This window comes from Netta rufina (assembly GCF_964035555.1).
Source record: "Netta rufina genome assembly, chromosome: 19".
Taxonomy (NCBI): domain Eukaryota; kingdom Metazoa; phylum Chordata; class Aves; order Anseriformes; family Anatidae; genus Netta; species Netta rufina.
In genome coordinates, this window is record NC_140143.1 from 5,315,605 (window position 1) to 5,342,232 (window position 26,628).

The following is a 26,628-nucleotide window of genomic DNA, read 5'->3' on the forward strand; positions in this document are numbered from 1 at the left end:
AGAACTTTCTTTTCACCATTCACCATGAGGTTGAAAGAACAACTACTTACAACTTCTCTTTTCGTAAAATGAGCATAGCTTTGTGCTTTAGTACAGCAAAAGCTCTTGCTTATGGTCTGTCTTCATCTGCATATGTTGTGATAGATTTTTCAAGGCATGTATAAGGAAATTATAGGTAGTAAGCAAATATGTATTTCAGATGGATAACATTTTTTTGCAAATGTCTTCCTGTTGGATTGTGACTGGTGTTACTCACAATCCTGGAAACTAGTACTGTAGAACAAGACATTACTGTGAATGAGAATTGATAGCTCAAATATTCATGCACAGCTGAAGAATTTGCCCTTTATTTTATCAGTTGGAGCTTTTTAAAAGATTTAATCGTGAAAAAGATAAGCAAAGCCCAAGCACATAAAATATTTAATATATAATGATATCTACCTCTGATGAAATGGACCACATACTTCTGAGAAAGCAAAGTGGAAGTTTAGAATTTGTATCTGTTTTACTTCTTCTTGTATAACTAATGAATATTTCTTTCTGTACTCTTTTTGACTAGGGCTAATGCCACAACCTTGATGGCCATTCTCTTCTGGGTTCTCATTCAAACTAATTGAAATAAAAGCATTCTTTAAAGATACAAATATGCTATGGGTATATTATCTGATTCCATCTAATGTAAATAATTTGTTTTGGACCCAAATAATACCACGTGTCTTATTATCTGTAGCTGACTTGAACTACAAGTTTTGAAAGTTTTGAAATCCAGGGTAAAGAGAGGTAATAATTAAGCTTTTCTACCAATAGTCTGTTGCTATTCCATCTTTATTCTTCTGGATTATATTACCTTTCTCTTGCTTCTTCTGAATGCTTTTGTATCTGACAGGGCTTTCCTCTTTCAGTTGAGGGTGAACTTTGCTTTCTGAGGAATTGTAACTGTTCAGCAGAGACACTAGCAGATTTCAAAGGGTGCATTTAGAACTAATGCCAAGTCCTGACAAAGAGGAACTTTTTATTTCCACAGGAAAGAGTTTCTTGACCTGATGGATAAGTATGGCTCTCACAGTGACACCAACTCTGCAAGAAGTTCTCCAACACAGCTATTAGCTGGTGAGAGATTTCTTCCCATCCTGACATAATCTTGTAGGACAATCTTCATGCTTCTGTGGACTAGGCTCCAGCACTGAAAACTCTACTTGGGGAAAGGGTGTACTGGAGCAAGAGAATGTCAGGCTAAGCACGTGTCTACTTACGACTTTTAACATTTACTTTGTAGTCTAAACATTTAACTTGACTTGTTTGTGTGTAGGTTTCCCCATCTCTAAGACAAATGTTCTGCCATCTACTTTCAGCAATTTTAATTAATGAGTAGTGTGAACTGTGTTTGGTATTTGTAGATGAAAGATACCATGAGATTATAAAGTAATAATAAAAAATTGAACTAGAATACCATAAATTCTAATGCTCCTGGAATTGTTGTCTAGTGAGAATGTCTTTATACAGCATGGTCAATTACTCTTTAGGAAAGACAGTTGTGATTTTTTTTCACCCAGTTTAAAAAAAAATCATCCCTTGCTATAATTTAAAAATTATTCCTGGAACCCCTGGCTCAATTCTTAGCTGCATAGACTTAAACTTTCTTTTGGTTGTCTGATTGCTTATAGTTTTCTGCTTTCTAACATGAAAATAGGCCCATGATTTGAAACTGTGCTTTTTCCCAAATGTGTGTTTTACATTTTTTTTTATTTTTTTTTATTTTTTCCCCTGTCCTTTCTATTCTTAAAGGAAAACCTGTAGACAGCCTTTCGTCTGGGTCATCCTCAAGGTCACAGAGTCCTCAATTGCTTCCAAAGGATATTATTACCACCATTAGCAGAAATAATTCTGTCTCTGCGCCATCACCAAAGCTTCCAAAGTAATTCCCAAAGCTGATTGTAACTCTCTTGTGTGAGATGTAGAAAATGTATTTGGCAACTGAGGAAGATTTTGGGTTGAGCATTGAAGTGTTCAAAATTACTGTTTTTTAAATCCTGTAACATAATACCATTGATATTACAAAGTTTTGGGTTTTGCAAGTTATTTTTCTCATTTTATCTCATTTATTCATTGTTTATGTGGTAGATCAACCAGGTTGACTGTTGATCTCAGTATCTCATAACAAATTAATGCTTCTGGTTTACATTGTAGGTAGGTCATCCCTTGGGATATAGTAGTAAAGTTTAGTCTTGCAAAATAATATATTGTTTCCTCTTGTAATTGCCTGAAGTAACACCTGAAGTTGCTGATTTTGTAATATAGCAGGCAGGATAGTGCTTGAACATTAAGATTGTGTCCATTTTATCTGTTGGTTACTGTGGTACATATTAGTGAGATCAACAAGATAGACACTATCACTTGTGGGTCTCTAGTGAGTGTCTAAACCTGTGAAGTAACTCTACTTTTCCTTCTTTCTCTTCCTAGGGATAGTGCATTTCAGATTATCTCTGTTTGCAAGGGAACAAGCCTAGGTTTGAATATTGTTGGAGGAATTGACAGAAATGAAGGGCCTTTGGTATACATTCAAGAAATTATTCCTGGTGGTGACTGTCATAAGGTAGATAAAAACCTCTTCTTGCCACACTGTTCAGTCCCCTGTACTTTTGCCTTCGTTTTATACATACTTTAGTATTATATACATACATTTGTATCATAGATACTAATTTCATTTTTGTTTCTTTTGTGTTTCTCCTTGCTTTCTCCCTAGACAGAATTACCTTATTACACCACAGCATGGTTACATGGTAATGAAAATTATTCATGAGTTTGTGTAAGGTACATGAGGATCTTATTTTCCCAATTTCCAAAGCAGAAAGTAAGAAAGCAATTTTTTAAGAGGTTACATGATACAAGCTAATCATCAAGGATGGGACAGACACACAGTTCGCATCTTTTTTTTTTCATAGATCATAGAATCATTTAGGTTGGAAAAGACCTCTAAGATCATCTTGTCCAACCTTTAACCTACCATTGCTAAATCCACCATTAAACCATACCACTAAACTATGTCACTACATCTACATGGCTTTTGTCACTTGGACATTCAAAAAATCACTTTTCCTTTGTATTTGGTTTAGCTGAATCCTTGCAGCTGAAAAGTATTGTATAGGGAAATACGAATAATAATTTAAAAAAAAATGATAGAGCAGACTAATAAAACATGAATCATTACTGATTACTATTTTCATTTATGACAACTGCAGTATGTAAAACAGGAGGTCTTGTAGGTTTTTAAAAAATGAATAAATAACAGCTGTCTGATTCAAGTACACAGAACTGTTTATCCAAGTGTCTTCTTTTCATCCTGTGTTATTACGGTTATTCTGATGTGTAGATAAACCAATGTTTGCCATCTGCCAAACGAGAGTGTACAACTTAATTTCACAGCCAAAGAGTTTTGCCCTAAAAACAGTCTTAAACTGTTTGTAACTGAATATTTGTAGATTAAGATTAATCCCAAAAGGCAGAGATTGATAGAAAAAATGTAATTTTCTGCCAGACTTTTTAATGAATAAATAGTAATAATTCTTCTGTTTTCTGCTGTTTTGTTATAGCTTTTTAAAATGTTTCAAATTGTAAATATATATAATTTACAGTCTCTCATGCTTATAATTGATTGAGTGAGACCAAGCCATTAGTATGCAGTACATTTAGCAATATTAGAGTAATTTCCCCAGCTTGGTTAGGTGTTTGAGAAACCTAAATATTATGAGTTTTTTAAATCTCTGCCACAAGAGGGCAGCATTGAAATTGATATGTTACAGCAGGCTTTATGCAAGAGAGGTTCTAGACTAGAGCTTTTCTATGTGATGGAAAATGTAGTAAAGTGCTATCATAGGCTGAAATAACATAACTAAAATTTGATGTATGTGTCAATCAAATATGTAAAATTATACCGGTCTTAAAAAGACATTTCACTTACTTCCTACGAATCTTCCTCTGTACATAGTTTGTTTCACACGGTCAGATTGCTTCTATGAAATATTTCTTAAAAACTGAAGAACACGGACATACTATGTATAGTTTTGTGTGTATTACATTACACAAATGTCATTACACTGTAACCATAGGTATGGACAACGTATAATATGTAGGTGAACGACAATCATTTTCAGTTAAATTGTTCAGGCTTCTTTAGAATGTGAGTTAAAAAAAAAAGCTTTATATTAGTAAAGAATCTACCCAAGCATATTTAAAGTCTTGTCTTACAGTTTCTAAGGCAGAAATGTGATATGTTACTGTGTTTGGTAGAAAGTTTGCAATGAATAATTCAACAGAAGCACAAAGTTGACAGTATTATTTCTAAGGTATTTTTGAACGGTGAATTCCTAATAGAAAGAATCTGTTGTTCTCTTTGAGATGAATGTGGATAGTAAGTGCCTGAAAAGTCCTGTGTATAGCCAAGAATGTCTGTTTCTTGAAAAACAAATTAATTCTGCTCTCAGCTGAGTTAATTAGCAAAGAAATTTCCTGTAGTCAGATGGGTTGGTACTCCTTGCTGAAAAAAATTACTCTCTGTGGTTTCTTCTTTTTTAACAGAAGTATATCCCTGGGTCCAGATTTCTTGACACAATTTCACTGAGATCCGTTCTGTCTGATGAAGCTTTTAAAATGATTGCTGTCATGCAGATTAAATGATTGCAGTAAATTTAGAGAATAGAACATCTGCCTTAGTTTCTCACTTTATACATACGTTAAAAAGAAAAGAAAAAGAGGATATGTTACGTGAGGCCTCAATCGTGTTTTTTATTCAGGTGAAGCCCAGCTAACTATGTGGGAATGCAAGTTGATTGAAATGGAATTTTGTACCATCTTGGGAAGGTTCCTACCTTGAAAAAACTGAATTACATTCATAGATTTACTTAAGACAATTTAGTTTTAGTATTTATTAAATGAAAATCTATACAATAATTATTTCTACTGAATGAAGTGGTTGTTTTCCACTGTTAATTAAAGGATACATAAGAAATCTGGTTTCGATGTGAGATAAACAGTATAAGCTGCTTTTAGGGTCCTTACATTTTCTATGTTGTTAAAATCAATGGTAAGTTGTGTCTTTTTATCTTCTTCCATCATTTGATCTGCTGTTTGTTTCTGGAAAATTGTTAGGCAAAATGTGTAGCCATTCTTGATGTCTCATGTCTTAACAGATGCAGAGTGCATGCTGTGATTGTACAGTTCCTCCTGCAGTGTTAGTTGTTAACACAAAATCTGTGGTTTTGTTTTTTTTGTTTGCTATGGGTTAGGATGGACGATTGCAGCCTGGAGATCAACTAGTATCCATAAACAAAGAGTCAATGATTGGCGTCTCCTATGAAGAAGCAAAAAGTATAATCAACAGAGCAAAGATGAGGTATCTGTTACTACCAAACTGCTAATTCCAAAATGGGTTACTATATAATCTTAATTGTTGCATTAATGTGAAAAGTCTTGTCATGGATGCTTAGAGGAAACACAGGTTATATTCATGTTTCTGAAATAAACAGTTGAAATACTGTGCCATATAAAAAGACTCAAACCTTTTAGCACTTTAAAACTATGATATATTAATTCCTTTTTGAAATATATATATATATATATTTTAAAGCACTGCTTGCTTGTTCTAATAATAGAGAATAGAACATCCTATTAGAAAAATGGAAAGGAATAATCATGCACAGTGTTTGGGAAAATACAGTTTCTGTTCTTGTTATACATACTCTTATAAACAGAACAGTATACAGTATGCTAAAAGTTTTTTAATTCTAATTTTAGGTTTGAAAGTTTTTGGGAGATAGCTTTTATAAGACAAAAAAATATTCCCAGTTATTCAGAGAATCTGTCACGTCCTTCCAGTCTCTTAACATCTTCTGGAACATATGGAGGACAACAAGCTGCAGTCCTTAGTCCTCTAGCGTCTCCTGATGGGAAGCTTGTTTCAACGGTCACTCCTAATGCTGTGAGTATTCTTATTACTCGTTAATATAAACTGAGGAAATATGTTGAATAAAATAAAATAAAATGTTCCTTGTCAAACAGAGTCAAAACAGGGGATTCTCAATTCTTTTTATGTTCCTACCCAAAATTCTTGCCCACTTTCATTTCCTGTCAGAGCTATAAACATTGAAGCAGGCTGCCTAGGGGCTATGCTGTCTTCATCTGTCAAGTTATTCAACCCCATCTAAGCTTTTGATAAGGCCCCGATCTAAGTTTTGAGTGGCATACCTTCTCACCATCCCCACCCCCATGCCTTGCATTGTCTGCTAGAGTTGTTTGGATGTGTCCAGCCCTATTTTTCCCCCTAGACTTCCTTCCTTTCCCTCTCTTTTAGTTTAATGTGTATTTCAAGTCTGGCTTGTGACCTACTTCAGAAAATGGTATTTCATGACTTCTGATTTTCTTTCATAGATGGAAACTGGAGTCAAAATGGAAGAGCAATCTCCAATTACTTCTGCAGAGAGCAGTCCTACTGATGTGTCAGTTCCTGGTAAATGCTGATTTAATTCCCTGTCACACTTTTGTTCTTCAATAATTGTCTTAACAGAAAATAGTACGGACTCTATAGGCTTCTAAAAAAAAGTAATATTGCACCATTTTTGTAGTACTAAATAAAGGATAAAGATCAATGGATTGTACAGTAACTTCTGTCAGATATAGCAACAAACAGCTGAAACCAAACAAAAATGAGTGATCACAACATTTGCTATATAGCAGTAATGATAATAGACTCAGTAGAAACCAGATAATGAAGACTCACATATAGATCAAGATTAGGTTACCATAGAAACTGTGCTTTCTTGATTTGATGAAACTCTGTGGATATATACTGCTTACACTTTTTTTTTTTTTTTTTAAATCAAGGATTTGGAAGGATAGAAACAACATGCAGACCTCTTTAAGACTTTTTCAATTATTAACAAATAAAATGCATATGTGTATATTTATATATGAGAGCCATGGCATTCAAACTAAGACAATAGTCCCTTTGATTATATCTTTGAATATATCTTATGAAAACAACACTAAGAAAAAATAAAGGTTCTAGAATTTGGTCAGAACCAAATCTGAATTTAACTGTTATAATTCCTCTGGGAAACCAATATGCATTGTATTTATAAACAGTGAAAATACAGGCATAACTGTGAGATTCTCAAATAAAACAATAATATAACTGATCCTGTTTTGTATTTCTATATCAAGATTGGAGCTATATTTTTTTTCTTTGGGCAGCATTAAGTAAGAATAACCTGTGCTCCTACATGTCTGAGGGGAAGACTTATAAAGTGAAGTACAAACATAAAGAATCTGATTCATATTAGATATTGCTCCAGTGACTTTATTTAAATTGCACTTGGGCTTATTATGGTCCTAATTAGATATCCTAATTCTAAATGAAACAGTCTCCATATTGCAAACCTGCCCAGTTTGCTTCCTTCCGTGAAGGGTGAGCTGACTGAATGTGAACTTTTGAAACTGGAAAGGACGTATTATTGAATACAGATGGCATTTAATGACCACGCAGTTTTGTCATACTGATGATTAAAAACACAGTGATTAAATCAAAGGCACAAGAAAAAGTCTTACTTCTGAATATATTCAGAATAGCCTTCAGAATATTAATCAAGGCTCTTGATTAATATAATGCAATATGCAGGAGCTTCATTCTTTGTTAAAGAGACCAAGAAGGCCATAGTCTATTGGAATAACATAGCTAATAGAGTAGAAAGCAGAAATTAAATTCTTGCAGCTCCAGTTTGAAGTTTCATGTCACTTTTCGTTTTTGTTACAGCACATCCTTAGCCAAAGCTGCCACTTCTCTCACGCTGCCCCTTTTCAAGGATAACCTTGAAAAACTGAAGTAGCTCTTAGATTATTTCTAAATGCTCAGAGAAAAAATCAGCACAATTTTAAGAAGTTCTTGCAGAAACTCATACACAAAGCTTTTTCATTCTGAGTTGAAAGAAAGTATGCCAATTCATCTGAGGTTCTAGCCCAATCTCTTCAGAATTTAATATAGCATGTGAGAGGTGTTAGTGTCAGAGATTTTCAAGATGTTTTCATTTATGCTTTTGGCATATAAAGAGGATGTAAATTACTTTAAGCTTGGAAACAGATATACCGTGAAATTAAAAAAAAAAAAAATCTGTGTGATTCCTTCTGTTTCTTTTGAGAGGATCTGAATCTGCATGGTCTTGTAGCTTTCAAATGGTGTTTTTGCTTTGAGTACCTCTAGAGTCCATTAAGGAAATAATTAATTGAGATCTAAATTAAGTTTATAAATAATGAATAAAAGCAAGTATTTTATTTTATTCTGGGAAAAAAAAAAAAAAAAAAAACAGGCATTGAATTTTTCTGTTTATATAGTGTAATACACCTAAAAAAAAAAAAAAAAAAAAAAAAAGTTGTCTGTGTTCAAGGGCTTCCAAAGGCTGCTGTTTCTTGTGTTTCAAACATGACAAAGCTGTGGTTGCATTTTTCAACTTCCATTAGAACAAAGTAAAAAAAAAGGAGCAGTGTTTTTGAAATCTTGCGCAGGGACTGCTGAGTACTGCTAGCTTCTTTTCTTCTCCTCAAACTAATCCCCTGTAAATACTGGAAATGAAATAGATTCACCATAATGCATTAATTAATGCAACTAGTTAACATTGCATAAAATAGTTGCATTTCTGATTTAAAGAATTAGACAGGAGGTGATGAACACTTTGGATACAGAGCTTAACGGATGGTAGGTAGTCCTTGGAAAAGAGCTCTTCCCCAGGAAAACATGCAGAGGAGCCTGTTTGAATGCAGTTTAAAGTAATTCCATGCAGCCCTTAGTTGGCAACAGGTCATTCCCTCTCTTTCACAGTATTTTCCAGATTGCTAGATAGGCTTTTAGGAACTGTTGATTATGCCAAGGGTGTGTCTTGAAGGTCTCTCTTGAAATTCACAAGTGTGTTTCCCCTTCTGTTTCCAGAGTTACAGAGAGAAAAGAAAATACCACAAGTATAAGCCATATGCTTGATGAATCTCTTGAAGTTATTCCTGGTTTCTATCTGCTAATTTGCTACTTGTCAGTTTTTGATGGACAATTTCAAATAAGTTTGTTATTGATACCTATATTTTTTGTTTCTTATTAGCATTATGCCTTTTTTTAAAGAAAAAGTCAATCTAAATATTAGTTTTTATTGTGGCAAGTGGGTATTTAGCTGGCATCCATTTGAAGAACAGCTACATAACAGATTTTTCAAAGGAAGCATTACAACGGAATCATTATTTCATTTTTTTTTTTTTCTTCTAGTCATTGCACCCAGCCAGAATGACGATTATGAGCTGCAAGGAAGGAAGACTTTCTTGAACTCTACTATTCGTCTCAAAGCAGAAAAGCTGGAGAGGGTAAACACTTCACATCCTTTAAGTTTTCCTATCTCCCCCTTTATGATATATGTAAAACATCTGGAGAATATTTCAAGGTTCAAACTTTAAGGTATAAAATACATATGAAATTTCCTGTTTGGGTAGTTGTTTCAGGTTGTAGGCCAGTATTTCATTTTATATATTGGGCAAATTACTGTTTTTGTTAATCTAATTACTGATTAACTCTTCTGGGAATCTGAACATCCCTCAGGATTTTTAAGGAAGTTATTAAGGACAAAGGGTTTTTCTTATTACACTCATCATTATTCAAGGTTAAATAATATCTGAACATCTCTCAATTAGAAGGAAAAGTCACAAAGAGTCTCTGGAATAAAAGTGTTGTCAGTGAGAGTGTACTATGATACAAAAGCTCTTTGAAGTGCAGCTCTTTAATTACTCCCCCATGTCCCTGCAGTCATTATCCATAGCCTTTTTTTTTTTTTCTCCAAAGTAAGTTTTTTTTCCTTCCAGGCATTGAATTATCTGGGGATTCAGCCCACAGTTGAACAGCAGCAAACCCTAAGGCAGCAACTTCAGAAAGATTCTAAAGGAACAGTGTCTTTCGGAGGTAATCATTTGCTAATTACCCAGAAAAATAATGAAATGTATGAATATAGAAATGATAGATAATAACTGTTAATACATTTTCTCTCAGTATTGGGTTGCTACGGCAAATAAAATAATACTTTGGGGCAAAAACCTTATTCTAGTTTATAAAAATAAGCTTGGAATTCTGAAACTAAGTAATTGTAAATGTAATTACAAATTTAATTAAGAGCAACCGTGAGAAAGTTTTGGGGTTTGTGCTCACTAATTTCTGAATTTTTGCCATGAAAGTAGAGTATTTGAATAATGTGAGTTTTTTCAACAGATGTACTTTCTCCTTAAGAAAAGATTTCATTAAAATAATAAAATGGTTTGCATTTTAAACAACTGAGCTGTTTATTTTTATGTTTTAAGAAGCAGTCAAATGATCCTCTGTTAATAGTGGCTTTCAGTTTAGGCATAAATAATTGTCGAAGATAACACTCTTGAAGTGTTCTTGAAGTGTTCTGTGTCCAAGTCAATATGTATGTACAGATAATCAAGACCCCTTAAAATGTGGAGGCCTCTACTTTTTAGGATGGATACTGTACTACTTCTTAGGATAGGTACTGTAATTGTTCCAAAAATTCTTTGGGATAGTATTGGTGATTAAAGTGACTTCTTGAAGCAACTAACCCAACTGACCATCTAACTCGTTTGGTTTGTGACAAGCAAGAACCTTTCAGTTATTGCATGTGAAGAGACATTTGCACGGAGACCATCACAGTCTTTTTTCTAGCTAAATCTAATTCTGATGGGAATGAGTTTTTTTTTCTGTTGGTTATGACAATTTTGGTAGGTGACACTAACAGTTTAAGAATATTTGTGTTAAACTGTGAGACATGGTAATTTCAATTTTCCTGAAGTTTATGAAAAACAGCATCAAGAACTGGTTTAAGAAAAACAATTTCTTGTACTAAACCATCTAAAAAGGCACTGGATTTTCACGTATCTTATCACTAGATATGTTGGATCTTCCATCAGGTTTTATGTGGTATACACTAACCGATCTTTAAATTTCCAATTTTCTCTCATATCATAGCAGTACGTTTTCTTTTTTACGTTCTAAATTAATAGCTATATTGATTACAAATGCTGCAGTGTCTATATATAAAACTTTCTTGCTCAGCATCAATTTTACCAGGTCTCTCTATCAGGGGTTTAAAGGACTTACTTGCAAATGTAAAGATGAACTATGAACTAGCACAAAATTGCCCCTTTTTTGCTGCAGAGAGACTGTCTCCTCTGAGAAGATCCAATCCACTGAGAAGACAGGTGTAAAACAGATGTGCAGGTCTCTCTTAATTTTTCACACAGGCCTGCCAAATGTACAGCATCTCTAATCAGGTATTTTGAGGTTGAACTTTGTACCACCTTTTGTTTTCCTTCTCCTACACAACTGAAGAAGCATTTCATCCCAAGACATGTTCTTAATTTTACCAGCTTTACCAATTTTTTCTATTCAGAGAAACATGCCTGACAAAAACGTAAAAGAATTACATTTTCCTTTAGGAAGGTTAGGGAGAACAGACACCGCATTTATAAAGAGTAGGCCTTACATTGTGGTGTTAGCAGTTGTGTTGCATCTAGTGATGCTGCTACTAAACTGAACCTGCAGGCTAAACTGTTTTTTAGATTTCGTTGAAGTTTCAAGGAATCTGTTCTCCATGCAACTGAATGCAACAGATGGTGGCCAAAATCCTGTAACATTTGGGATCAATGATATTGCCGGTTTATTAAATTCACAGGTAAAGTATGTGTTTGTACAGTGTTTAATTGTTGTGAGGAGATTATTGGAGAGCTTAGTATACGTGAGATTATTCCAAAGCTTGGGCAGGTTTTTAGAACAGCTCTGTATCATGCTGTGCTTTAAGATAACCTAGTTTCTGTGAAGCTTTTTAAAGCAACCTACTTTGCAGAAAGCAATTCATGTAATTATGTTGTGAGTCGTAAGTATGGACAGCAGTGATTTACCAAGGTTTCTTAAATGGAATATGTATTGCTACTACCTATGTGACTAATAAACAATTATGGGGCCCATTGATGTGAACTACTCCTAGATGGAATGTTGCTTTACTCTGGAGGTAACGTGTAAGAATGAATGCCCAAATAGTCTATTTGTAACATAGGAATACTTGAATAAAATTATGTACTATTTAAAACATTGAAGAAAACAGGGACAATTAATGTGTATTCTTGGTGGGTTTTGGTAATCTTTTTTAACAGGAAAAATAATTAATCCTTTGGAAGATAAGTTGGTCAGAATTCCCTTTAAAACTCTTAGTATTTTCAGTAATGTTTTCCAGAGCTTTGAATAATTTTAAAATTAAGATTATCTTCTCATTTTATTAGTGAGACCTTTTAAAATTGGATGTAAAAGATGCGGAAGATGTGGTTAACACTAGATTCTAACCAGGCCTGTTTAATTATGCACAGTTTGTAACCTGTGGTTCTTTGGAGGATGACGTGGAAAAGTTTAAGAAAGAAAGGGATGAAGCTTTAAAAGAAATGAACAAATTAAGGGTAATGCTTAATTTCAACTTGTTTTATTTTAGAGACTAATTTTTTGAGTGTACATATTGTGTACTTTACTGTTTTTCTTTTGAATTCTATGTGCAATATTCGATGAATAAATAAAAAGGCAGAGTAAACAGCCTAATTATGTTTGAAGTTCATATGCTCACAATGTATTTCTGGAAAACATGAATTATATTTGTTATACTGAATACTAACACGCTTTTTAATCTGATTCGCAGGGAGATGAGATTAAACAGACATTTCACCAAAGTGAATTTGGAGAAGTGACTGATTTGCATAGCAATTTTATTTAGAAATGTGTGATCCTAGTAACCAGAGTGTCTGAGCATATGCTAATGCTTTTGAAAGAAATTAACTGGAGGGTGAATTAATCTGTTTGCAAAATTATTACAGATTTTCACATACACTACAAAAGACATAAAACCAAAAACACTTAATATGTTTATTTTTACTTAAAACTTGGGTTACAGCTGTTTTTAAACCAATGCTTACAACTATTGAACAACCACTTTAAAATAAAAAATAAAAAAAGAATCTTTAGAACTTTTAACCGTCTGAAAATGGTGCAGCCTGCAGCAGTGTAGCCTTACTACAGGCCTCTGGTGGAAGCTGACGAGGGAAAGTATGGTCAAACATACAAACAATATTGAACACCGTTGAACATTCCTGATGTGAATGTTAGGTTGTACAGCAATCTATTAAAGTCACAGAGAAGTCTTTTTTCTGCACATTTACCAGGTGGCTAGGTAACAAGAGACTTAGAGTGTGTGTTTGATTTGTATTGCAGAAGTGTCCAGTGTATAATGCTAGCATGCTTAAGAAACCTAAACAGCATAATATCGATGAACTCTCTGAAAAAAATAGCTTTTACAGATTAAAAATTGATTTTGTCCCAGGTATAGTAAAATCTTTTTGATTATTTATTATTTCCACCAGAACTTTTCAGATAAGTGTGTTTGTGTTTATTCAACATTATTAGTGGAGCGTGGCATGACCTAGAAACATAGCAGTTGTAAGCAAGTTAATAATACAAACTCTCTCTTGCATAACTAGTTATTTCTTTTTTTTTTTTTTTTTTTTACAGGTAGAATTGTCTGAATCTGTGAATTTACAGAAACAGTTAACAGAGGAGCTACAAACAATCAAGCAAGTATGTTGAGTTTCTTTAAAATAAAATCTCTTTTTCTCTGTCTTGGCAAGAAGGAGGGAGGACTTCTTGCTCTCTTGATGTTTGTATAGACTGTACCTTAACACCGATTTCAACTCAAAGTGTTTATTTTGCTACTACAAAGCTGTTGATTAGACCTGGAGACTATACTTTTTTATTGAACTGAGTTAGGAACCGTAGGAACCATAAGACAAACTGGATCAGGTTAGTTGGATATCAGTGTAGTACCTTTCTCATCTTAAGTGTTCTTTAAGTGACTTTGCTGTTCTTAGGTGACAGTATGCCTAATCTACAATCTTAACTTTTGCTATTTTATATGTCAACAAGAAATTTAGGTATGAAATAATGGATAGGCCTGACGATGCTACCTGGTGTTTACCAGGAAAAATAAATGGTATTAAGTGTTTTGTGAGAAATAAGTTCTTTCTGTCTCTATATCTGTCTGTAATTGTGAGAGAAGAAATCTGAATTTCTTATGAAATCTAACCTTCTTTTGTGTCTCTTAAAGCAAGCTTCCAATTATATTTAAGTCTTACTTTGTTTATAGCCCAGATTCAAAACCAAGTAAATTTCCTGTTTCCCTCTCCTACGAACATCCTCCTGTCAGCTCTTCTTCTGAGCCGGTCAGAGAGAATAAGTCTCTCTCATACTGCTGCACACATTCATTGCAGGTTCCTCAAGGCTATCTATTGCATCAGATGTTTTTGTAAAAATGCAAAATGTAGTTTAAAAATCTTAATGTTTACTATTATGTTAAAATTACTTTTACTTTATGGCTCATATATGCCTTTTCTTGTTTAGCACCATTGTCATCTTTTACTCCACGTATATGAGAGAGCTGCTTGAAAGCTTTCTCTATTAATATTGTGGTGTTGCCCTCTACACTGTGAAACATCAATGAAAAAAGGTAGATTATTTTTTGGATAAAATTTAACTGGAAATGTGTTACAGTAGTGCACCTCATGTTTCCATTTGCTAATGAGCGTTCAGTCTGTTTCCATTTGCTAATGAGCGTTCAGTCTATCAGTCTAAACCAAAACTAGTAGAAAGTTCTTAGTCTTGAAAATGCAAACAATTTGGACATCGGGAACTTCACATAAGGTGTTTCAATTCACACACCTGCTCTTACTGGCAAGGTAGACTTACACAGAAGCTGTTTTAATTGGAAGCAATACCTGTTTTCTACCTCATGAGGTCCTCCTACTTTAATTTTTCTGTCAAGTACTGTCATAGGATTATGAAGGTCAGCTTTGCAGGGAACAATACAGACTTTCTATTGAGTGTTTTAAGTAAATGCTGTTGAAAATGTTCCAGACAGTGAACTAGAGAAACAATAAGTTATGTGTAGTTTCAGCAGTGCTTTAATCTGAGACCTATTTTAGGAGGTAAAAGTAGGCTTTTGATTGAAATTGTAGTTCTGTTTATACTTTACTTATTTTCTAGTATTTTATATATGTGTATCTGTAGTTCAGAACCAATATTGACACTGAGATTTATGGTAATACGAAGTTCAAAAAATAATAGGCTACTGAGTACTAATTGCCATGTAATTGCCAGGCTTCTTATCTGAAGCTCTTTTTGAATCCTCAGACATCTAGATATGGCTACAGCCAGTTACTCTGCATTGAAGGTGCTCAGGGTTTCAGAAGAGGTAGTTGTGTTTCCTACAGCAAACACCTGGATGTATCTTGAAAAGTACAATGTACAATTTAGATTTGAACTTGAGATACTTATCCACATGTAAGCATAAAGACAGAAAGACTGCACATAACCTTCTGAAAGATTATGGGTGTGATGTCTGTAAGGTGGTTTTATTTCAGGAGAAATAACATGAAAATTGGTTTTGTGAAAAGTCAGGGTGAAAAAAGCAGTTGTGACTTTTTTCTTGATGTACTAGCTAAATCAACCTCCCAGCCTTCTTGCTGCCAGTCTGGAAGAAGCCATAACCCAAATGCTGCCTTCTTCTTGCTTATCTATTAAAAATGTATCTTCACTATTGGAGTTGGTAGTAGAGTGGAATTTTTCAGCACTGTAAGTCAGTTGAGTCAGCATTAAAGTTATGACTTTTTCTACGCATAGCTGTTTGGGGGCTATTTTACAAAAGATTCTGCAACTTTCTCAGCTGTGTAAGTAGCCATTTCAGGATTTCTTTTCTTCTATTCTCTAGTATGCTCTTAGCAAAGAGAGCTTAGTGTCAATTCAAAGAAGAAAGCATCTGTAAATTGAACAGAAAATCTCAAGAATGGAGGAAATAGTATACTTTGAGGATTTCCTGCTTCAGCTCAAGTTAGTGAAATGAGTTAACAGGAACATTACTGAGAGTTAATGGCCCATTTCAAAGTAAACAAATACAATTTATGGGTTTAAGTTCTTTTGAAATCAGTACAATTTAAACTTTTAATTCATTGCTTTCCTGAAAAAACAAGGTGTTAAATGAGGATGCAGGCTACCAGTCCTATACAGGAGTATCTTTTGTGGTATTTCCATTGTCTGCTATTTGTGAATCCCAGAGATTGCAACTTAATTAGGGCAGGCATACAAATATTCTGGTTAATGGATGTGCTTTGTCAGTACCCATTCATTAAGTGGTGCTTGAATGGGTAGCTAACAGGATAAATAGAAACTCTCATGATTAGAAATATAGCTAAAATATTTGAGATTGTGATATTGCTCTCCATACCTTTTGGGTCTTCCCTGAAATCTTAAGGAAGCTGAAATTGGCACAAAACATAGAGTGGTGCTTTTGAGTACCTGAAGTCTTGTCAGTGTTACAAATGTGAGATCTGTAATACTGAGATTTATTTTCCTGGAGGAGTCTGACTGTATTCTATAGTGCCTGGAAGTCCAAGGTCATACCAACCTGAATGATCTCTTCTTTACTATAGCTTTTGTATGCAAACATTATCAGCCAAAGCACCTTAGCTAAACACAGAAAATGTGAAAGATGATAAAGTTAGGGTACTGCTTGTGGCATCCCATTCCACTGGACTTTTATTTCATAGGGGTAATATTTGCTATTCTGTGCTTCTGTTTTCTAAGAGGAAAAGTGGTGTTTTGAAGACTCAGACTTGAATGGCTGCTATTTTGGAAGCAGTATGTAATTTATTTCACCCTGCCTGAAAGAAGCATTTGGTTTATTTCTATTTCATTAACTTTCTAATTCTAATATATAATAAAGATAATAGAAGTTCTTTAAATGATGTTTTCAATATGTTATTTTTGTAAAATGAATGGATAAGCATAATTGAATTGTTGCTACACTTTTTCAGGTAGCTTAAAGAATGCCTTTCTTCCAGTGTTTGTGGTGGCTGGAATATTACTCAGATGAAACCTACTTTAAACACTTGAATTTATTCAAGGGAAAAATACCTGGCTTTGTAAGAAACCTGCACGCGAATACATTGGGTCTGTAAGGGTTCGGTTTCTCTGCTCTAGCCTGCACTTTTTAGCAGCTGCAGATTCCATTCCTGTTGTGTCTTCCTTGATATCTGCAACTGAAAGGGACAAGAGAAAATGTTGCTGAAGCATGCTGTAATCTGTTCTCTGGTGGGTGCCCCTTACCTGTACGAGTTAGAGAACCCACCAAGCCTCTGCAGAGCCAAATTCGGTAACTGTAGAACTGGGAAAACTGATGTTATCATTCACTTTGTGCCTCTCTGCTCAAGCAAAGAGCTCTGGTTTGTCAGAAAATTCTGCAAATCCAGTGATAATGTGGATAATTGTTTCCTTGTAATATAAGAACCCATTGTTCGTTAATTATTCCTTTAGGTCTTTCACTGTTGAAATCTGGTCATACTTAGTCTGCTATTACAGAGAAATTAATATTCAGCAGTTGGATTTCTGCACAAACAATGGACGAGTAAAGGCATTTCTGGGTTATAAGAGATGAAACCTTTAACTCAGGGAGGTCTTATTTCAAAACAAAGACCTTCCTTTTCATTATAGCAATTTTCCCATGACTTATTTGATGTCCGTTTATATAAATAATTCCCATTTGTGCGTTTTTACGATACTAGCCTTTGTCAAACATCTGTGTTCATTTATATTTGGCAAACTTATTACCAAAGTATTGTTTCACTTTTGTCTCCAAGAGTCTTTTCCCCACCTCTAGCCTATTACTGAACTGTACCTTCGCTGCTTAAGGGCATGAAAATATCCTTTATATCTGTAGGACCCACCCCTCTACAGAGGCAGTAAGTTTGATCTCTGTGGGTATAGATTCATAATGTCTTAGAAGTCCTTGTGTTCGCTGCATTATTTGGAGGAAAAGGAATTAATGTGAGCCACTTGCAGGAGGGGTGCATTGTTCTGGTGGCCTTCGTGAGCCACAGTCAGTCTTCTGGTGAGTGCTTCGGTACTGTCCCCTTGCACAGTTCTTAGTGCTGTGCAAACATGAGTGCTAAAAAAGCTAGGTGAATAACAGAAAGACACATAGCAGTAAGCTTTCAAATAGTCTGCTTCTCCAGGTATAGGTGGAGGTCATGTAGAATAGATGAATCTAATGTTTCTTGTGCTTCTAAAAGAAAAAAAAAAAAAAAGTGTACTTGCTGTCGAAGTAAAGGTTACTTAAATGTATCTGTTATCACTTATAATAGAAAGCTCTATATTATATAAACCCAGTGTCATCTGTATTCACTAATGGTGTTGCTGTTTGCTACATGTATGATTACTTCTTTTAATGCTTTATTTTCTAAGAGACCAGAATGTCCCTGGCAATTATCCAAATTGGTATTATGTTGCTAAACCATTGTAAATGTGAGGTAGATGATGTCCTATATATGTCATTCAGATTAGTTTACTTATGGCATGAAACAAATATATATTGTTTATAAAGGCTAACTGTTTACAGGTTAAAAATCATCTGAAACCGAGACTGGTAGATCTGGTGGTCATTTTACAGGAAAAACATTAAGACAAAGCGTAGGAAAATCTGGCTTAAAGAATATTGATTGCAAAGAAGAAATGCTTCTGAGTTAGGAAATAATTGAATTAAATCTTCATTTTTAAGTTTAACTGACCCCTCTAGACATTTATATTATAACACCTGTTAAATATTATATCACATTTCTTCCACAGAAAATTGAAGTTGTGGTCATTTAGATTTCTCTGGAAAAGTGGCTTCAAGTCCAGGCTACTTCCTACTGGTTATGGATTCTCAGTGTCTGTTTGTCCTGTTTCCCCTCTAGTCCCATTCCCAACCAGGATATAGCTATAATAATAAGATATAACAGGTAAACTAGGAATAGCCTATTTACTTCAATATCCTTAGCTGAGGAATTTGTGCAAAGAATTTCTAGTTCTGTGAATTTTTCAATTTAAAGGTTATAACTTTAAAGGTTCAGGAAAATCATATAAAGTATTTTCTCCAGATTAATAAAAAGGTAAGGGGAAAGATGGTTTACTGCTTTTGGTGCCACTGAGCCTGTATGTTGAGCAGTTCAGTCTTTTATAGTGTAAACTAAGCTGTTGTCCTGATCTTTTGTTTGACTTTTTTGAATTTACAAACCAAAGTTAATTTGAATTAATATTCAGTAGTAAAATGAAGTGAGCAATATCCTTCTCTGAATTGGATTTTACAGCATTTATCGTTTACTTCAGCTGAATTAAAAGTTAACAGCTTCTTTTTTCTAGTTTTCCTTTATTTATATATAAATTTTAAATAACACTCTTCTGTGATAACATAGAATACAATATGAGAGCAGGAACTGGGCAGAAAAATTGAAAACAGCACTAGTTTTAAGAAAAGTTTAGACTGAATACTTGCATTAGAAGTCCATCTATATGATGTGGAAACTCTTAACTGGGTGTGAATTCGGGCAATAATAGTAAAATATCAAATAACATTTAATTAAAAGTAGTTAATCTTGTACAGAAATGATGGGACAAATTAATAGCATCAGATACATTTATATAAAACTTTTAATTCAATTAGATTTTCCGTAGTCATAGAAGTAATGATGTACTTCTCAGGAATATCTCACTCTGTAAAAACCTGTTTTTTCTTTGTGCATCGTTAATTGAAAAATCAGGAAATGAATTGGCTAACCACGAATCTTAATAGGTAGCCCTACTGCCAACTCCAGTACTTTTAAGCTAAATCTGCACTTTTTTTTAAACCTTTGTTGTTAGCAGGAGTTGTAACTTTTCAATTAAATTCTGTAATCTATAGGAAGCCAAGGCAGCTGTAGAGGAGACAAGAGCCTTGAGAAGTAGGATTCATCTTGCTGAAGCTGCACAAAGACAGGCTCGTGGTATGGAGATGGACTATGAAGAAGTAATTCGCCTGTTAGAAGCTGAAATCGTAGAGCTGAAGGCTCAGCTCACTGATCATTCTGGCCAAAATAAAGTAAGCAAAGCAGCCAGTCTCCTGTCGTAGTTACCATGGTTTCCTTGCTGTTGTCATGTATCTTGTTTTCATTTTCTTTTCATCTGCTTTCCTAAAGTAGGTCACTGTTTGTCTTGTATTATTCAATAACTGGAATGATGCGGAGCGAAGGGGGTAATGTGAAGCGTATGAGTCTTCCTTTATCCAGATATCTTGGGGCTGCAAAAACAGGAGCTAGAAGCATATGTGGGTCATAGGTCAATACGGAACATCTCAAGCATTAGAACAGGGAGTAGTTTCCGGACTGCAGATATATCCTCTGTAAAGGCTATATGTATATTTGTATGCTTTTGTATATATGTACAAGTGGTCTTAATATTTTTATATTTCTGTTAGACAAATAATAGTGATAATAAAGTCCACCACTGTTCTTAAGTAAATTTGGATTTAATCAAGATAATCACCTAAAAGCTACTAACAGTACTCTGCCAGAGAAATTTCTTTTTTTAATTGAGCTTCATATTTTAAAACTACTTCATTTTCAGTAAGTCGTTTCAAAACATGTTAAGGAATAAACTATTTTAAGCATTTTTTAATTTTTCCCCATAATTGAGGATCCATTTTCTACACACAGTTTGAAAAACTGCAGACAGGTCGGGATTTTTGTGTTTACCTTCTTTTCTCATGAAAAATGGATGTGCACAGGAATTAATGGTGCAGGAAACCTGCTGAAATGGTCCCCGTTTCAGCATGAGAATTAGTTCAACATTAAAAGGCTTTAAAACAGTTAAACAGACCTCTATAGTGTACAAGCTTACAAAGAAGAAACATAGCAATGATCTGTAATTCCCAGGGAGGAATTCCTCTCACCTAATTGTGAGTGTGCATGATAAGATGTATCACACCGTAGAAGCTGTTCTTTCTGAACATCTGGGTGAGATGCCCCAGCTTTTATGTATTTTTTTTTAAAGTCTTATTTGTTTTCTAGGACTTGAATAAATATAAAAATACTAAGAAATTCAGAGCATGTGGGTTGCTGTATTAAAGATTTGTTTCTAAGATGCTAGCTTGAACTCCTGAAATTCTGATTGCGCACTTGAAAATCTGAAGTGAGATTTGGTTCTGTGTGTTTCTTATTCAAAAAAGCACCATCAGGTAACTATAGGTAGCTATATCAGGCAGCTATATCAGGTAACTGTACAGTTGATATAAAGTCTTTATATATTTTTATGTAGCTGATTTTTATATATATATATTTTTTTTTAATATTAAAGAGTATGGTGTCTCGGAGGGCTGACCAGCTACTTCTCCAGCAGTGGACAGTGAGATTACAAAAAAAGATGTTTTAATTGAGAGGTTATTTGGCATTCTAAGTGATGGTGATTCTGCTGCTTTGTACATTATGTACAAACAAATGGGTGCATTCATTTGTCTCAAGTAAAGATAATAAAAAGTGGCTTTTGGGAGTGTTTTTTTTTTTTTAACAACTTCTATAGTAGGTAGTGGGCTATCAGAAAAGATTACCTACAGGATATGAAAATTTGTTTTAATGATAGTGATATGTTCTTAGTTTTGGAGCATATTTTGTTCTAGATCTTCTATTCAGCAAATATCTTACCTAAACAAATGTGCCTGTGTACATGTGAAGACTTCACTCGTGGTCCTCACACTTGAACAGTAGTACCGGGGACTCAGGGCAGAGCCTGGATCCTCCAGAACTCGAGCTAATGAGTCAGACTCGGTAGCTGGGGCTCACATTCTCTGTAGCTGAAGTAGAAAAGGGATGCATAACACTGATCAATAGGTTATACAAGTGCATGTAGAGAAACCCTAGGGGGTAATTTTCTTCACGATATGCCGTAATTACTGTTGGCCCAAGGATGTACAGATGCAAACTAGTGGACTGAGCTCGTTCACACGCTGGCTATTTATGCCACCCTGCTGATAGGTACTGCCAGCATCAGTTCAGTATTTTTCATCCATTCATGAATCAGTTCGAACAATCTGAAGTTTCAGACCTATCACTGTTGTTACATGCCGATTTCAATTTACCTTGATATCATAATCCAAAATGTGTAGTTGTTCCTTACTAGTAGATCAGGCAAACCTACCTCAGGAGCAGTTATGTTTTTCAGAAAGGTTGAAAAGATGATGTGTTAAACTTTTCAGACCTTTTAATTCACACCTTGTACCTTCATGAGCCATGAAAGAAATGATTAAAATAAAAACCTTAAAACAGTGTGGACCAAATCTTTTTTCCAGGATAACATCCAAGACTTGAGAAAGAGAGTTACAGTACTTGACTGCCAGCTGCGGAAATCAGAATCGGCTAGGAAGACCTTTGAGGTGGCTACTGAAAAATTACTACAATTTATAGAGGTAACTTTGCCTATCATTTCTAGCAGCATTTTATTTGGAAAGTGCTGTACTGATGTTTCTGAGGAATAAACATAATAAGCTGACTATAAACTATAGTTTGTAGAAACCATTCCACAGCTTGATCCAACTTGCTAGATATGGTGTAAAAGTGTATAGGTCTGTGTAGGAATTTACTTAGTCTTTGTACCTTGCTGTACACAGAACAAATGAAACTGGACAGATATTTTAAACATAATTTTTCACAAACATATCAACTTCTGTGAAATTCCCCAAGAGGGGGGAAAAGCAGAAAATTAATATTTAATAATATTCTAAAATGCTATCACACAAACAAGTAACATTATGGTATTTATTTCATGCAAAGGGGTTATCTTTTGTTCATTTGGTTTTTTAGTTCTGCCTTTAAATTGACTTACAGAATAGTTGAGACTGAGAGGAACCTATGGAGGCCATCTAGTCCATCTCCCTCTCCTCAAAGCATTGGACATTGGCCTCTTGGGTTCTAAATGTCTTCAAAAATACAGACTCCTCAACCACTGTGGGCAACCTGTTCCAACGTGTACTGTCACTTAACGTATCCTATCACAATGTAAGATGAGAAGATAATTAGAATCAATTTCATTCATTATTTTAATAATATGAATAACTATAACTTAATATGACCGGCACATTTATCTTTTTCAAGATGAAAGGGTTGTTGTTGTTCTTGAAGTATAACGATTTGACAAGCTCAGGATATATCAAATTTTGACCAGATTCAGTGCCATGAATTTGCATTCTATGTGCATTAATATTTCCAATCATAGTCCTTTCTGGAAATACAGATTAAATTATACTTGCAAAAAAATAAAAGACAGCAGAAATTATTTGGAAAAATGAAAATAGCCAGGATAATAACATTGTGTTCACTGCAGTAACCAATTCTGTATCATTATGTAACTTCTGATGATAGTTTTTGTAGCCAAGGGTCAAACTGAATAGGAAATAGTTTTAAACACCTGGATGGGAAAGACTAGACTGTAGTCTCTCGAGATACAAATCAAATCCCATGTCCCCAAATAAAGCATCTAATTATAAAGTATCAAGTTCTTGAATGTGTTGATTTATAAAGTGTTAACTTCTTGACTATGGCCAACAGGTTGTGCATGAAATCCTTTCAGATAACTCTACTCCCTCAACAGTTCTAAGGTAGGCAGATCTGAGCTCTTTTGTGATGAAATGGCAGTTATTCATGTAATACTGAAAACCTCTACGATTGTTTCAAAGTCTCCAAATACTGTTTTGTAGCTATTTTTTCATATAGTTTTCTGCAGTATGTTACTGAATGCAATTATAATTGTGGGAAAGAATTAAAAACTAAGCTTTCAGGATGCTGCTTCATTAAAAAACAGAGTATTAAATTAAAAGAGTTAGTACTCGCATAGTTATGGCCGTCTGCATGTTGCAATAAAATAATTATCTTGTGCTAAGATTTACTTAAAATTGTAAGCAACCCTAACATTTCTTAATTTTTTATTTATTCTTTTTGTTTTTTTTACCTTTGCCCAAGTGAATTTGCATCATCACTAATCCAATTGCGTATTAATAAATTGATGGCATGTATTTCCATTTAAGTTTCATTACTTTTCTTGTTTATAAAGGTACAGCTAGGAGCATTCAACAAGACTTTGGCCCTTTTGAATATCTGCCTGATTGTGCCTATTTATCCCAGATACTGTTATGCAAACATAGCACACTGAAGTTGTTTTGACTCTATCCTGCTGTCCTTTTTGGTAAAGCTCTCAAGTCTATTTAACTAAAGTTAGCTGGAACTTTATTTCAGTAAGATCTGCAGGATCAAATAAACTATTTACTGTAGCTGTCTGTGTTCTCAGATGCTACTCCTGAACAATTAAATGCAATTCCCATTGGCACTACACAAGAATGATGTTGCATGTTTTATAAAGGTTGTAGACTTCATTTTAGTAAACAAATTGAAGTATAAAACTCAAAGCTAAGGTCACAAACTGACACCCTAAAAGAAAAGAAGATAAGAATTAGGTGCCCGAATGTAATGTCCGTTCTTAAATGTTAATATGAAAATTAATTTTAAGGAATTTACTTTTCTGACATCTGCTGAGGTTTTGATATTACTTTTTGGGGCACGAACTACATTGTTCTAACTGAACTATCCAACTTTCCTATTACATTTGCTATGTAGATAGAACTACTTCTGAGACAAATTTATGTTTGGTGATGTTAATCTTTTGGTTCATAGAATGAGAATAACACCTATCTAGAAACACAGCTTTACTTTATTAAAAATAAATCTTTATATTTCTAGTCTTACAAACAAACACTTTTTTTTTGCTATTAGTGACAGAAGAATAACCTTATCTTCTAAAGCACTTCGGTTGGGAAGGATTGGACCAACTGTCACCACAGCTCTTGCAGCAGAAGCCAGAGACCTTGCCAAGTCTGTCCGTGCCATTTTGGAAGTAGACTGTGAGTGTGTGTGTCTGTGTTTGTATATACACACATAAATACTTCATTTCTTCCATCAAATGTTGTAGCTTTAGCATCTTGTCTGCCAGTTGAAACTACTGTGGTTTTTTTGTTAGTTTTCAGTTGAAAGTTTCATCCATTTATACTAAGCCAAGGAAAGAAGTATTACTCTTTTTTGTTTGTTTTAATAAGAATACCTGTTTAATAAATCAAGAAATTACTTATTCTGGAGCTTAAAAAAGGAAGTATGTTGACATTTCTGAAAATACCTAATAATACAGAAAGATACAAAATATTTCACTTCATTATGAAAGGGTCATCTTGGCAAGTGATGAGCATTATGCCAGCTGAAATTAATGACTTGTAATAGAGTGCACTAAAGCCAGTGGCTGGTAATAGAGATGTCAGTGATTTGCCACCACATAGCAGATCTCTTGGAGGTATAGTGATCCCTCACTGGATCCAGTTTCTCTTTTTATTTTTGTTCTTCAGTTTCCTTTGCCTTATGCACCGTCTTTTTACTTTTACATTTATCAACAAGCTTTTATCTAAAAAATAGCTTGTGAAAAGAAGAAATGGAAAAATATTAAACAATTATTTTAATTCTGTTCAATAGCATTCATCACTCTTCCAAAAAACATATACCAATGACTTTATGTGGTTTAAGATTGTCTTGCTCTAATCATTAGAAGGAAATAGTCAAAAATAAGCATCACATGGGATTCTAGAGTCCTGAGTTTCATTGTTTCAAGAGACACAATCTGAAACTCATTGGTGGGATATTTCTGTTGACATTTGTGGGCTTTGAACAAAAATCATATAGTGAATGCAGTCTGAACTGACAGTGTTTTGGAATATTAGCTTTAAGATCTCAGTATCTTAAACCACACAAACATAAACCCTCTTCTGAGATGCAAAAAATGCATCAGAATGAGTAGATTTCTCCAAATCTTTAGAAAATCTGAGCATTATTGTTAAGAATTTTTAAACGTGGAATTGTGAAGTTAGGAAATGTCTTTAAGTAAACAAATCCTCCAGGGCTTTTAAATCTGGTATCAATTCAGCAACAGAGTACATAGATGGTTTTTGTTTAAGATTGAGTGTGAACTGGTAGAATAAATCATTCATAGCACCAAAGGACAATGCAGATTCAGTGTCAGCTGAATATGCACCTTTATCAAACTATAATTAGAATATAAATTTATTCTAGAATACTTTTTCCTGGAAAAATTAAAGCAGAAATTTATTGTCAAAATGAGGAATATGAAAATCTCCAGAATCATGTAAAACCAGCAGAATTTCCTGACTATGATGTTCTATTTTCGTAAAAGAATGTTTACAAAATATTATTCTGTTGAATTTATGAGAACATTTATCAACTGGAGTCTTAATGAAGATTTTATTGCTTTAGGGAGTGAATGTAGCCTGCAGTTTCTATTGGAGATAAGTGTATTCCCTCAGTTAGGTCATTAACAGAATTCTGTTCCCATTGGTCAAAATTATGCTAGTTCATGACCAGTTACTGTAATAAACTGTATGCAGTTGGAAATTTAAGAAGCAACTGTGGCTTATTAAAGGATTCCCATGGTTGCATATTTTGATTGCATTTACCTCTAGATGGTCTGACGTGTCAGTGCTAATCCAGATTAGATGGATTGCTTTGCAAAAATAAAACAGAAATGGTCCAACACATCACAGAAGTTTTTGGAGAGCTGGAGAATTATGGTGACAATAACCA

The 26,628-nt window shown here is 34.2% G+C and overlaps 1 protein-coding gene across 2 annotated transcripts in view; it reads left to right on the forward strand.

Annotated features, from left to right (window-relative positions):
* STXBP4 (syntaxin binding protein 4) overlaps positions 1 to 26,628 on the forward strand; it is a 72,715-nt gene that overhangs the window by 12,767 nt on the left and 33,320 nt on the right. Inside the window, exons 8-22 of one of the 2 annotated variants that reach the window (XM_084298382.1) lie at positions 1,025 to 1,110; positions 1,786 to 1,915; positions 2,461 to 2,593; positions 5,283 to 5,389; positions 5,791 to 5,974; positions 6,424 to 6,502; positions 9,296 to 9,390; positions 9,883 to 9,979; positions 11,632 to 11,744; positions 12,433 to 12,519; positions 13,619 to 13,684; positions 19,872 to 20,048; positions 22,290 to 22,406; positions 23,545 to 23,594; positions 24,763 to 24,890. In XM_084298382.1, the coding sequence (XP_084154508.1) occupies positions 1,025 to 1,110; positions 1,786 to 1,915; positions 2,461 to 2,593; positions 5,283 to 5,389; positions 5,791 to 5,974; positions 6,424 to 6,502; positions 9,296 to 9,390; positions 9,883 to 9,979; positions 11,632 to 11,744; positions 12,433 to 12,519; positions 13,619 to 13,684; positions 19,872 to 20,048; positions 22,290 to 22,406; positions 23,545 to 23,594; positions 24,763 to 24,890 (1,649 nt within the window). The remainder of the gene's footprint in view (positions 1 to 1,024; positions 1,111 to 1,785; positions 1,916 to 2,460; positions 2,594 to 5,282; positions 5,390 to 5,790; positions 5,975 to 6,423; positions 6,503 to 9,295; positions 9,391 to 9,882; positions 9,980 to 11,631; positions 11,745 to 12,432; positions 12,520 to 13,618; positions 13,685 to 19,871; positions 20,049 to 22,289; positions 22,407 to 23,544; positions 23,595 to 24,762; positions 24,891 to 26,628) is intronic. The other variant, XM_084298381.1, reaches the window with a different exon arrangement.